At 31.2% G+C, this 14,104-nt stretch overlaps 1 protein-coding gene across 1 annotated transcript in view; it reads left to right on the top strand.

Moving 5' to 3' along the window:
- Positions 1–14,104, top strand: part of LOC123668489 (potassium voltage-gated channel protein Shaker) — an 89,929-nt gene that overhangs the window by 45,348 nt on the left and 30,477 nt on the right. Inside the window, exon 2 of the mRNA XM_045602221.1 lies at positions 3,312–3,429. Coding sequence (XP_045458177.1) covers positions 3,312–3,429 — 118 coding nt within the window. The remainder of the gene's footprint in view (positions 1–3,311; positions 3,430–14,104) is intronic.

Below are 14,104 nucleotides of genomic sequence, written 5' to 3'. Positions count from 1 at the left end.
TCATTTAAACATTCAATCATCGTTCTTGTCCTCAATCTCAAGGAAATAGAAATATTTAATAGGAAATAGTCAAGTAGATAGACCGTAGCCCTTTTAAATCCCAGCTAGCCTTTGATTTCAAGAGCTCTATATAAAAAATTCGTTCTTCTCACTATGATACCTATATTTGATAACGTCTGCCAAAACCCACTAAGCCAACGTGGTAGGTGAAACGTTCCTCTTATAAGACTTTGTCCCAGATTACTGACATTTAAAAGTCGTTTTTCTGTTACTACCGTCTTTCATACTTTAAAATAAAACTCAAAAATAATTTAGGTTATTTTTTATTTAATTGTTTTAAGAAATACTTTCAACATACTTCTTATTTGTTTATTTTCAATCCCTAGTCAAAATATAATTCCCTACTATTGTCGACAACCGGTTAAGTGTACGCTTCCTATAATACTGGAAAATGGTTTTACCGTTTGTTTATGGATAGATATCTTGAAATATTACTTGCTTATTTTCTGTAAACAGTTTTATTAACGAATAAATTGTTTCAACTTACCGTAAATTACGAATATGTTAGCAATATAGATTTCAGTAGAGACCACTACAGTACTTTACAGAATTTATAAGAGCTGCTAGTTTTAACGGTACAATATTTTTAGATCCTAGCTATAATGTTAGATCATTTTTATTTTTATCAGTCTTAGAATAAATTATTATTAGTATTATATAGGGATCTATTGCGTGAATTGTTTACTGTTCAATTTATGTTTACAATTAGAATTTGTTTTATACTCAAGTTCGTGTATTGTACGTGTTGTATGTACACTTGTATGATATGTAACCTATGTGTCAATTAAATATCAAATATCTATCAAACAATCATCAGACTGAACATTCAGGAAGGTTAGAAAATGTGGAAAGTTAATACTACTACACTAAACTACATTAATCATACTGTTAACAGCTCGGATACATATGTAATGGTTATTTTCACGTGATTTGATACCCCGAATCCAAAATTCTCGTAATACTTGTTCGCTTCAGCCTATAATAGCCCACTGCTGGACATAGGCCTCTTTCAACACTGGGAGCAACATCAACCTCAGTACAAATGTTTGTCATTTGCGGGGATCGAACCCACAACCGTCAGCGCTACTGCCACAAACCAGTGCCGTGACCGTTGCGCCAATATGTCGTAATACTTGTTATTTAACATCAAAGAACTAAAATGGTATCCTAAAAACATAGAGGAAATGTCTTTGTTGAAACTAAATAAATATGTAAAAATAATAAGGAAGATTAGTTTAAGTAATCCAATGTGAAATATATATTTCGAACTTAAAAATTACATTACTATCTTACATAATCTGTAAACGAAATGGCCAATTTTACATGAATGTGTAATATTCGACGAATGTGCAAAATCTTGCGAAAATATCCGAGTATGCACGAACTTGCAACCTCTCTTTTTACTCATATATAGATTAAACGTTACTGAAACGATATTAAGTTTGGTAGACCACGAAACGTAAACATGTAAATTAAATTACTGTGTATTTTACTTGATAGATACTTACTGTTATTTTAAAGATTTTCATACTTTAAAAAGTTAGAACGTCGACCGCATCACCTTCATGTATTTTTTATCCTGTGTCATTTTCAAATATTTCATTAAATTAGAAATAAACGCGAATAAAATCGAAGAGCACCTACAACAGAATATGTTCGTATCGACAAAAGCTTACTTGAATAAGGACAAGCAAGCGTCTAATCAAATAATATTCATATGATCTGTAAGCAGTGGGCTATCGAAATTTTACTAAGAACGTCGATTGTGATTGTTTAATAGTCAGTGATTTATGTTGCTGGCCACAAGCAGTATCTGTTCATCAGAAATTTGGCATATGATCAAATAGCTCAATCAATAAAACGACATTACCAATGTACATACACGCGTAGGAACTCTTTCCCAAATAAATAATATATTCCCTGATGACACTACGAACTCAATTCTGTTCCATTGCAAGATATGAATATATCATAAAGAATCTTATTAGTTCTAATATTCATGCTGATGGCGAATCCAAAACATAAATAAATAGCCGACCTAAGAAAAATAATTGGTTTGTATTCTTAAAACAAGTCACATGAGGTAAAGTAAGAGCCTATCACCAGTAGTAGACGACGATAATGACGAGTTAAGTTTCCATTACTTTTTCATTTTCATTGGAGTTAAAAAAGGCATGCTCAAATTTACTTAAAAATAAATAAGTCAGTTATAAACTGAATTATCTTTCCGCGCCTTAACACGGATCGACTGGTTCCATTATTAGTCATAAGTCATTACACTTCTCCATTTGGCAACTAGTTCCACTGACTTATATGCGAAATCAATTGAAATATAAATTATCTTATAAACAATGTGCTTAAATTTCAAACCAAGGAATTAGTTATATATTAATTATATCATAAAACAGATAAATGATTATATAATGTGATATATCACATATCTTTATTTTTATCACACAATTATTTATGACAATCACCTTTACCCCAGCGTGATGACGTATCCTTAAAAAAGAACTATTAGTGTAAATTAGTTTCGATCACCTTGTCACAATACTGTATATTTATATTCCTAACATGCACATGTACCTATTATTTGTGCGATCGTGACAAGAATGGTCGCCTGAACATCACGTGATCTTCTCGTTTTCTTGCACAAGTAAATAATATAAAATCTTGACTTATCGATGAGAAATAGGGATTTCGTATTATTTTAAAGCAAATAAAAGGCTGTTCCCTGCAGAACACACATACACAAAGTATTATTGTATATAAAAGCTTAACCCACACACAAAACCGCGCACCGAAATGATTTGTAGCAGCCATAAATCCTTGTTTAGGTGTCCCATGATATTGCTGAACCTATGTCGGGGTCGATTTATTGTTAAATTAAAAACGAAGTTACTGCTTCGCTTCGAAAAAGCTTGGTATCCAATGGCAAAACATTTTTTTAGTTTCAATGACACCTTACATTAACGGGTTCAAGTTTAACTACAGACTTTCTTATATAAATAGAGTCGTTAATTGGTCCATGAAAAGAGATGGATCTTGACTTTCATAACTTTTAAGTAATTAATAAATAACTGATGACCCTGTAAATGTTCAATCTTCAAACTCACGTTAATAACAATGTTCAAAATTGTATACTTGAAATACGTGTGTAATTTTTCAAATGACAATCTGATAAAAAAAATGATAATCTAAATACTTAAGTTATATAAGGCTTGCTAACTTATTTTCGTATTTGTTTTAAGGTCGCTGCCGAAATTGTGCAATCAAGAAGAGGAGCAGAGCCGGCCGCCTCAAGGCGGCGTTGTCACATTTGAACCAATACACCATGACCACGACTTCTGCGAGAGAGTCGTGATCAATGTAAGTAACCTTTGTTTTTTACTGTAATTCATATACATATAAATATTACACATGTATATATATTGTGATATATACAGATTGTAAAAATACCTAATAAATTTATGATATAAAAAACTAACTAACAATCGAAATTTTGTAAAGACTTATCAACCAATATGTTTCTTAAAGTTACTATTTAAAAGTATAGATTTTACAATATTATCACAACCTATACACACACTTAGTTAAAACAATTTCGATATTGGCAAGACTCGTAAGCATTATCTAGGCAAGCGCACTCAACTAGTGAAACCCTTAACCCTAACTCGACCCATCTTTACTTTCAGGCAAAGTTGTGATCAAGCGCTAACCACTTTGTAATAAACGAAAAGAAGTAAATTTAATTAAATTTATTAAATCAGTTTTATTCTGATATTAAATTTATAGTTTCTTTAATTATTTTTACGAAAGTTGTTTGCCATGATAAGTAATATTCTTTTCAAATAATTTAAATGTCTTATAATGTATGTATAATAATATATTAAAATAATATTAGTGTTATCTGATGCCATCTACTATGAATGATAAAAAATTCCTCTCTTTGATAATATAAAGAATAACAATAATGAGCAAACGATATTCTAAAAAGAAAACGGCGTTTTGTAAATAATAATATCAGTCAAGTTCTCATTAAACCTAAATATGTAAAAGTAAAAATAGGTCTAAAGATATTTTTCTACGATGCTTGACTTCGCCTAACAATGCTCTCGACATTCTTTACGTTGTTTCTATTTATAAAACGTGTCATAATTGTGAATGTTTTAAATCAATAAATTAATATGATTTCAGTGATTTTCTGTGACTTTGATTAGGAATAAGAATATTAGATGTTCGTTCAACAACATTGTTCAATAATAATAATAATATTTCCCTTGAATGCTCACCACTAAAGAATTAACAATGATAGTAACAAGCAAAAAAATATATACGAACAAGGTCTTATAGCTAGAAGAATTACCTATTACTCTGTTACGATATAATTTAGTTTAAAAACCAAAAGGTATACAGAGCAGGTTTTACTCTAGCGTAATCATTATAAGATTTATTTGTGAATGTTAAAAATGTAAAAGAATTTTTAGGAAAAAATATTTTCAAATTATCCAACGGCTGAAAAGATACATTAATCCCACACTGAACTCTTGATTCACGGAAATACGTGTCTCGGATATTGTAAACACATTTACTCGTGACGTTCATTCTTCATCACGTAACAAAAGATGAATTTAACACTTAAAACTCAGCGTTGTTATTTCGATAAATAACATCATGTAAAAGCTGGCCGCATATTGGGAGACATCTCATCAAAAAGTATCTAGTTATTGCCTTTTTTTAAAAACAAAAACGCGGACTTAAGACGTATATTCTAAGTTTGTTTGAAAATTAAATTTATCATTTATATACACAGCTAATATATATATATATATATATATATATATATATATATATAGTTGGGTCATTCACTCATCACGGAACCGCTTGACACATTAATATGAAATTTGGCAGGGAGATAGTTTATTCTTAATAGACGTCCGTTAAGATCGGATTTTTGGATAGGGTCTAATATAAAGCGTCAAAGGGCTCTAACAAGTTAAAAAAGGTTGAAATTTGTCAGGGATATTACATAGTTAGTAAACGTCCACTATTCATATAGCCAGTCATATTCATATACTAGTCATATAGGCAGTTTATAGTTAGCAGACGTCCGCTAAGAACGGATTTTTGGATATGATCGAATATAAAGGGTCAAAGGGCTCTAACAAGTTAAAAAAGGTTGGAATTTGTCAGGGATAGTACATAGTTAGTAAACGTCCACTATTCATATAGGCAGTCATATTCATATACTAGTCATATAGGCAGTTTATAGTTAGCAGACGTCCGCTAAGAACGGATTTTTGGATATGATCGAATATAAAGGGTCAAAGGGCTCTAACAAGTTAAAAAAGATTGGAATTTGTCAGGGATAGTACATAGTTAGTAAACGTCCACTATTCATATAGGCAGTCATATTCATATACTAGTCATATAGGCAGTTTATAGTTAGCAGACGTCCGCTAAGAACGGATTTTGCTAGGTGACCTAAAACTTGAAATTTGGCTGAGAGATAACTGATACTTTATAGACGTCCACTACGAATTAATTTTATGACAGAGTAGCATTAAGGTGATCTAAGGGCTGTGGCAAGTTTGTATGAAAGCCTTTCATTATTTGTAGTACGAACACGACACTTTTACAGTTATACTCCGTCATTTCGTTTATTTTCTATTTGACAGCTCAAGAAAATTTTAAATTAGTGACCCTCTCACATGTTACCAATTCGATTTGAAATAATAATCGATTTTATTTAAGATGAATTTTCAATTGATTTAATGAAATATTTTTAGTTTAAAAATATTACTTATTTATTCGATTATTAGTTGTTTTGTTAGTTTATTTAATAATTTTACTTGTTTCATTTGTATACCCAATTACGTATCTAGTTTGTTAAATGAATAAATAGGTAAATATGTGATTTTCCACGCCGCGTTGGCGCGAAAGTTACAGCCATAGATTGTTGTACCTGTTGCGGGTTCGATCCCCGCACATGACAAACAATTTGTATTGGCCATACAGGTGTTTGCCGTGGTCTGGGTGTTTGTACAGTCCTTGTTGGTCTCCCCACCGTGCCTCGGAGAGCACGTTAAGCCGTCGGTCCCGGTTGTTATCATGTACACCTGATAGCGATTCGTTACTCATGGTAGAGAATATATCCGCCAACATTAGAGCAGCGTGGTGGATTAAGCTCTAATCCTTCTCCTACATGGGGAAAGAGGTCTATGCCCAGTGGTGGGATATTACAGGCTGAAGCGTGTGATTTTCCAAATATATTTACTCAAAACCCTTGATATAAACTAAATTCAGACTTTACTAACCAAACCGTTTAAAAGTTAAATTTAACTAACGCGTGCATAGTTACATTTAAAGGCAACCGTCAAAAAATTAACGAACGAACAAGTTATAGTTCTTTACTCTTGGTTTGAAAATAAATTCCAAGATTTCGCCTTAATTCCTTGCAAATAGTAAAAAGTAGTGAAGTTATAGATACTATTTTATTTCCTTGTTTCATTAAATTTATACAAACAATTATTTGATCGTATTTTAAGAACTGTTGGATAGTCTGTGGTTATTTCTTATGCAAGGGCATTTCACTACTAATCACTACCCGTTAATAAAATATGACATTACTGTAGAATTTTATAGTACATTATTCCGAAAAAAAAACTGTAATTAATAGGCGTGAACTATAAAAAGGAAAATAAACGGTAGGACAATGTATAATAGACGTCCACTTATTTTTAAAATTAGAAACATAAAATGTTAGTTAAGGCCTATATACTAATTAAAAATCAGTAAATATTTATTTGTGGAAATTCTAACCTTAAAAGGGTTGAAATAGCGCGAAAAAAAAGAGATGAAAAGGGGCGGTTAGAAGAAATTCTCATTTCTTTAGGCTTTTGATTGCATATACATACATACAATTGAAACTGAAGTGTCTGTCTGTAATTTTAAAATAACTGTGTATTTCAAGTTTATTTAGTTATTTACACGAACTGAAACACAAACAAACGATTTTAAATTTTTTGTCTGTGTATCTGTCTGTCTTTCTGTTTGTCCGGGCTAATCTTCGGAACGACTGAACCGCTTTTTTTGAGAATTTTTATCCCAGAATTCCGGCGAAATCGGGATTTACGCGGAAAAACTCGTGTTTACCGCGCTCGGATACCTACCGTCTAGATAGATATTATATAACTAAACGTTCACTATTAAATACGACAATTTTTGCGAGCAATTCTATACACCTATACTATATTATACATCTATATACTATATAGTAAATTACTTTTTGTGTTGGATGGTTCATTTACCGAGTCAAGCTTTAGGCTATTTTTTCTTCAAATTAACGAGGAGGAAACTGCGGAGCACAACTGGTATTAAATTAATTACTATTTTAGCGTTTTGCGTGAATTCTGAACGATCAAATAGGTTAGATTGTATTACTGAAATGAACTAAAAATGGCTGAAGTAAATATAAGGGGAAAATGTTGTTCGCTCGACTGCGGCTGTCTGAGAGCGAGCTCTGCGAGCTGATTGGTAGTTCTAGCGTATAAATGTGTTATACAAAGAAGTTCTAAATTATAGGAAAGATTTGATTGTTTGTTTGCATTGTATAGGCTCCGTAACTGCTGAACGGATTTGAAAAATTCTTTCACTGTTGGGAAGCTAAACTATCCGCGGAAGCTATAGGCTATATTATATTTTAAAAAAATGGGTAAAAAGGTTATTTTGAAATTCTTGTTAAATACCCGTGGGAAGCCGGGGCGAAATGCTAGTTGTAATAAAGGAATTAAATACTAATTTTTGTAAATATAATCCATTTCTACGCTAGGGAAGTCTAGCGCGCCAGCTAGTATTATATTATGTATGTACGTAAGAGTCTTTTCATGATGATGTGTTTAGATACTTAATAGTTTTCTTATCATAATGATTAAGTAAACTTAACTTAAAGTACCTATATGCGGTTTCCAAAAAACAAAACAATAGTAATATTTCTGTTAATCTCTTTGTTTTGATTACACCAATTCGAGTAATTATTTTTCAAATTACACTATTTCACTTTATTACTAGTAAAGTCAAGGCTATTTATCACTACATAGTATAAAACAAAGTCGCTTTTTCTGTCCCTGCATATGTATGTACGCTTAGATCTTTAAAACTACGCAACGGATTTTGATGCGGTTTTTTTTAATAGATAGATTGATTCAAGAGAAAGATTTATATGTATAATAACATCCATTAAATAGTGGAGAAATACTGTTATTTTTGAGTTTTCTAATGTTATGTCGTAAATAATAATTTTTTTTTTCGCTTAAATTGCAAACGCAGGCTGAACCCTACGAGATTTATAAAAATAATGTACTAAGTATTGTACACATTGAAAAGGTCTAAAGAAAACTCCGCGATGGTATATACCTATCTCTTATGGATATCCCACAATAACATTTTTTTGTCATTTACTTTTACGACAAATAATGGCTAATTTTCGAAGCGATTTTAACCAATACAGCATTAATCCTTATCCAATTAAATACCTTAAATAGGTTTTTTATTTAATATAGATCTATATGGCCTTTTACAGCATATGATTTAAATGAATATTTTCGAAGATATTACAGATTTAAAAATCGCGGTACGTAGCGTTTGCAGCGGTTCCAGCCGGCTTTTACTCTAAGTTAACGCGTGCGGGCCACGGGCAGTAATGAATAAATCAAAACTACTGGATCGATTTTAATCATTTTTTCAGTGAATGACATAGGCTATAATTATATTTTATACCCGTGCGAAGCCGGAGCGGGTCGCTAGTAATGAATAAATAAAATATGCTACCACCTACGTCTTTGTACCGCTTAACAAATAACCGTATGCCTGAAGTGATAAGTGAACAATCTATATATACCTAAATTAAAATGAATATTGCTAAGCGCATAACTCGAGATTGGCTTGGCCAATTCGGCTAATTTATTTTTTCGCGTGTTCCTTAAGGCAAACGGAAGTTTTTTAATACAAAAAAAAAATACTGTTAACTTTTGACAAAACGAAGTTTGTCCGGGCAGCTAGTGTAAAATAATTAAGTAATAAGTTATATGAATTAAATTGTAGACTATTACGTCAATACAAAGCTATTATAGACGCTTTTATATTAATAAGCTTAATCTTCTTTTAGAAATGATCTCTGCTATTATTGTCATTAAAATATAATTAAAATAATTAGGAAATTTAAAAAAATTGAGTTAAATATTGAAAACTAATTTTAGTACCATAAAATAGAAGATAGAACGTAGTTGAAATAGGCTGAAAAACCTCACGGTCTGACAGTAACGGTTACATAGACCATAAATGTCAATATAGACAAACATATATTTGCTATATTATAACTCATATTTAACTAATTGTTACTTCTAGTAAACGTTACCATCTGTTGTTTACACCGAACCGTTTTCTATCGTTCCACTTTTAGCGTTTACCATAATTTTTTACTTCAGAAATGTTTTCGTCGGAAACCATCGAACCTATAAATTATAATAGTAATTTATTTTTGTGTATTGCTGTAATAGTGACCAAAACAATTAATATTCTCATACAAAAGCTGAAAAGACCTCAGATTCTGAACAAAAATGTTATAGATATATTTTAAAGACTTTAAAATAAATGTGAGCAATGTTGGACTTAGGTACTTTTTTAGTTTAGTGTATATTTTAAAAATAAAAATAACGTAGAATAATATATTTATATATTAATATTTACACGTTCAAGGCACAGTAGTAAGATATTACCGTTTAATAATCTTCTTTAACTTAAACCGTAAAGAAAGTTGCTATATTTTTATATTATGAACATAAAAGCAACATAATCTATAACATTCTTAACAAGTATTCTTGACTTCAAGTGTTTCGATGTTTAACACAAAAGCTTACTGTCTGTGGAAACAAAAAAAAAGAAGAAGATTTTACTCATAAAACCTTTTTAGTGAAAGCACTAGAGTCCATTGTCTGTTCTTTTTACTCGCCTTTATATGTTGTAACGCTTTTCAACATTGTAGTATATTGCAACAGCTGTAATCGCGAAATGAAAGCCTCATTTTCATTTAATAAAACTAAATTGAAGAGAATCATTTATTCATTATAATACGTACGCCATTAGGATATTAAATAATCTATAGCATTATACATACACCAAATGGAAAATATAATTGCTTATATATGATAGGAATCAGATTTGGATTTTGTCTTTTCCTTATGTTAGGATGTCTAAGAATCGTAACTATTTTTATGACGACTATACATTTTTGTACTGGATTTAGAAAAATTAAAAATACAAATTAGAATATTTCATTTATGAAATGCATAACTGATCGTTCTTATAATTATTGTCTTTATTATAAATTTGACACCTCTTTGAGGCCATTATTATGTGATAGGTTTAATCGTGTTTAACCTAATCCTCAAAAGGTCTATTATGAGGTCTATGAAAATCGAAAAGACTAAATATCTTTGACTAGGACGATTCAGCCAGTAACATTCCACTGCTGGGCATTAAATGAATCCACTCATCGCGCTTAATCCATTTCTTTGACTAGTAATTTTAGAAGCGTTGCGATTTTTAATTGATTCATTTAGACGGTTGTCTAATTAATAATTTTGATAATTTTTAAAAACGCGGAGAAAGTCCGAAACGAATGTATAAAAAGATTAATTTCCTTTTTCTCCTTGACAGTTAAGACCCAAGCTCAACACACTGGCATGTAATCATATTTTTTTTATAATTTGTAATAAAAACAATAATAATTAACCCGCTCCATCGTTATTGTTATTAATATTACACCGATATAGGTGAACTCAATGAGATTAATAACAGCCGACAGTGTTGACCTAAACAATATCGAATACCAAACCGGCTAAGTGTATATAAACACCGCAACCGACATTATTAGGAGCATGTCTTAGTAATCGGATCCCAGGTTAGTAGGTACGTCGGTGAATTGTTATTTAGTTAAGCCTTAGTTACCCGCAGGCGTCCTTGTTAGAATCAATTACTTAGCTGAGACGATTTAATGCGTTCAACGCTTGTTTTCTTTAAATCGATTGCCGTTTATTTTGTCGGGACTAATTGTTGTTTATTTTGTAATCTAATTCTTTTGTTTCTAATTCTCTTTTTTATACAAAGAAAACATATAAAACTAAATATAAAAAACGTTGATTAACACAACGTTTATAAAATAAGACTTATATTTGTAAAAAAATATATAAATTAAATATGAGATTTTTTTTTTATATTACTAAGTCGACGAACAAGCGTACGGTTTACTTGATGGTAAGAGATTGCCGTAGCTTATAGACGCCTGCAACACCAGTAGCATCGCTAGCGCGTTGCCGACCCAATCCCTAATCCCCCCTAGGAGCTCTGGTCACCTTACTCACCAACAGGAACACAATACTGCTTGACAACAGTATTATTTATCTGTGATCTTCTGTAAGGTCTAGGTACTACCCCAATCGGGCTGCTCCATATTTTGAGTAGGAAATTATGATTGCAATTGTGATATTCTTAAGTAAACGTGTTTAACTTTATAAAATTGCAAGTCATAAAATAAAATCGAATCGTTTAATGAAAAAGGCAAAATAATAAAATAGTAAGTAAAAGTAAAGTAACAAACAGAAATTGTGTGATAAATAATTATTTATGCTAGTCCTTCTTTTTTAATCTGTGTCGAAATTTAAAAAAGGTTTTAACTTAATTTTATCCTATCCTCAACCTCTAAAAACAATGACTTTTTTGAAATTAACTTCTTTATGTATATATACAATGCTATTTATAGGTTGTATGTAAGTATTTAAAAATATATTGAAATGTGTAAAAAATATATGAAGAAGATTAAAAATTGAATTTACAAACAAAAAACTTAATTTTAACGAAAGCAATGAGTTTACAATTATGTTTTCAAAATTTTATCCGAAACTGTATTTCTGGCAGCAAATGAACAATTAAAGCGAGTTCCAAGTGCGCGCGCGCAGTTAACATCGTTGATCGAGAACTGTTTATTAGTCCACGCTTTATAGACTAACTCCAAGTACTGGAATATTCTGGGCAAGGTGTGATAATTTTAATTATACAAGACAAAAAGTAACAGTATGACCATGAAATGATCAGGACTCACACGAGACAGCCAATCGTGTGTGTCGAAACCACCATACGTCACCTGCTCACAATATTTTAACTATATCTATTTACAGATTGAGTTCAAAGACATAGCCTAGTCGAGCTTTATTCAATCCCATGCCTTTTCATCAGATTAAGATATTCATTGATGTTATAATAGGCTTTACTGCATAAAGTTCGCTTAATATTTTTTTAAACTTCAGTAAAGGCAGAGATTGAAGCGCAGCCGGAATCTTATTGTATAATAAGATAGACATTCGTATAAAGGAACCACTTTTTTTTCCTGAGCCGGCATTTAGGAAATATTAATATGTGGTCTTTCCTGAGTGTTACATCATGTGAGGCATGTCGATCACTACGGCTAACAAATAAATGCCTATTTTACCGTATGTACATTATATTTTCATAAATATACAGCGATGCAAAGGTCAGAATCTTGATCTCTTTAAATTTCTCTTTCAGAGATTCTTTACATTTTGTAAATATAACGGATAGCCTACTTCTGCAGAATAAAAATGACATTAATATCGGCCGCATTGCCCCATAGCAAAATGCCAGAGCCAGGAGATTATACTATGGAAGTAGCTGAAGTAAACTAATCTAGCTGTATCGACATCTGTTAATAACCTGATTCTTTTAACCGCGTGCGCTGCAGAACTCAGTCTATCCGTCAATCGACAGATATGGAGTCCCCATGGCAACTTTGAATCAATGGTGATTCCTAGAAAAACGGTTGAGTTAACTAAGTTCAATTTATCGCCATTGAGTTTTGGTTGCATATCAATTTGTTTTACATTTGGAGCAGATAATTTGATACAATTAGTTTTTTTACTATTGAGAAGTAGGTTACACACTAAACCAGTGCACCAGTTCAGAGAGAGCATTATTGACATCGACATAGTCAAAATGTTTTGTAAAAAATTTAGTCTATACTTTTGCTCAAATCAATCAACCTCAACATTTTTTTCATACGTTTCATAAATCGACCATTTGTGACATAGACGGAGAAGGGGTCAAAAAATCGTGAAATTCGTGTGACGTAATTTATGTATGGACCCTAAAGAATTTAAAATTAAATGTTCTTTGCCAAACAGTGGGATTTTACAGACTGAATAAAACAAATAATCAGTAAATAATAAAAAAAAACCGGTATTTTAGAAAGTAACTTACAAAGCTCCAATTTAAAAAAATCTGGTGTTGTAATTCAGAAAGTAACTTACAAAGCTCCAATTGAAAAAATAGAACATAGTTTTTAAGGTGTTTCTACTGAAGATTAGAACAAATTTAATTCCTTTTAAAACAGTTGTCAAATAGGTATAATATAATATCTATAAGGATAGTTTTATTTATCCCTATTTAAAAAAAATAAACGATTACAAAAAAGTTTCTACTTGGCTACTTTTGATAAATTTTTCTTTTAAGGGAGTGTTTCTATCCTAGCGTCTTAAGGAACTGTGACTTTAACATGGTATGGTTGCCATATACGAATGTATTGTCAAACAAGAAGTCGATAGGCGGACGTTATCATTACGCAGACGCCGCCCTCCCGGTCCGGAGCCAATAACGAGTAACGATCATGACAGCACACACTATTTCAATTACCTCTCGAACTAATAATCTTTGAAGTCTAAACACTATTACGTGGCTTGTCTCCTTCAAATTAATTAAGTTTCCTTATCTTCAACTATATATATATATATATATATATATATACGTATTGTATTAAATAAGCAAGCTTTCTTTTTTTTTTTCAATTAAGTAACAAATTTGGAACCGAGTACGTTACAGTCTAAAATAACGGAAAAGACATAAATGTCTGTGCGAAATTGCTAGAAAAGTCTATTCTAAAGTAAGAATGACAATTTTGTCTACTTATGGACGAGCT

This window comes from Melitaea cinxia, chromosome Z, assembly GCF_905220565.1.
Source record: "Melitaea cinxia chromosome Z, ilMelCinx1.1, whole genome shotgun sequence".
In the NCBI taxonomy this organism is placed as follows: Eukaryota; Metazoa; Arthropoda; class Insecta; order Lepidoptera; family Nymphalidae; genus Melitaea; species Melitaea cinxia.
The sequence above is the reverse complement of the archived record's forward strand: the minus strand, read 5'-3'. Positions and strand labels throughout refer to the sequence as shown.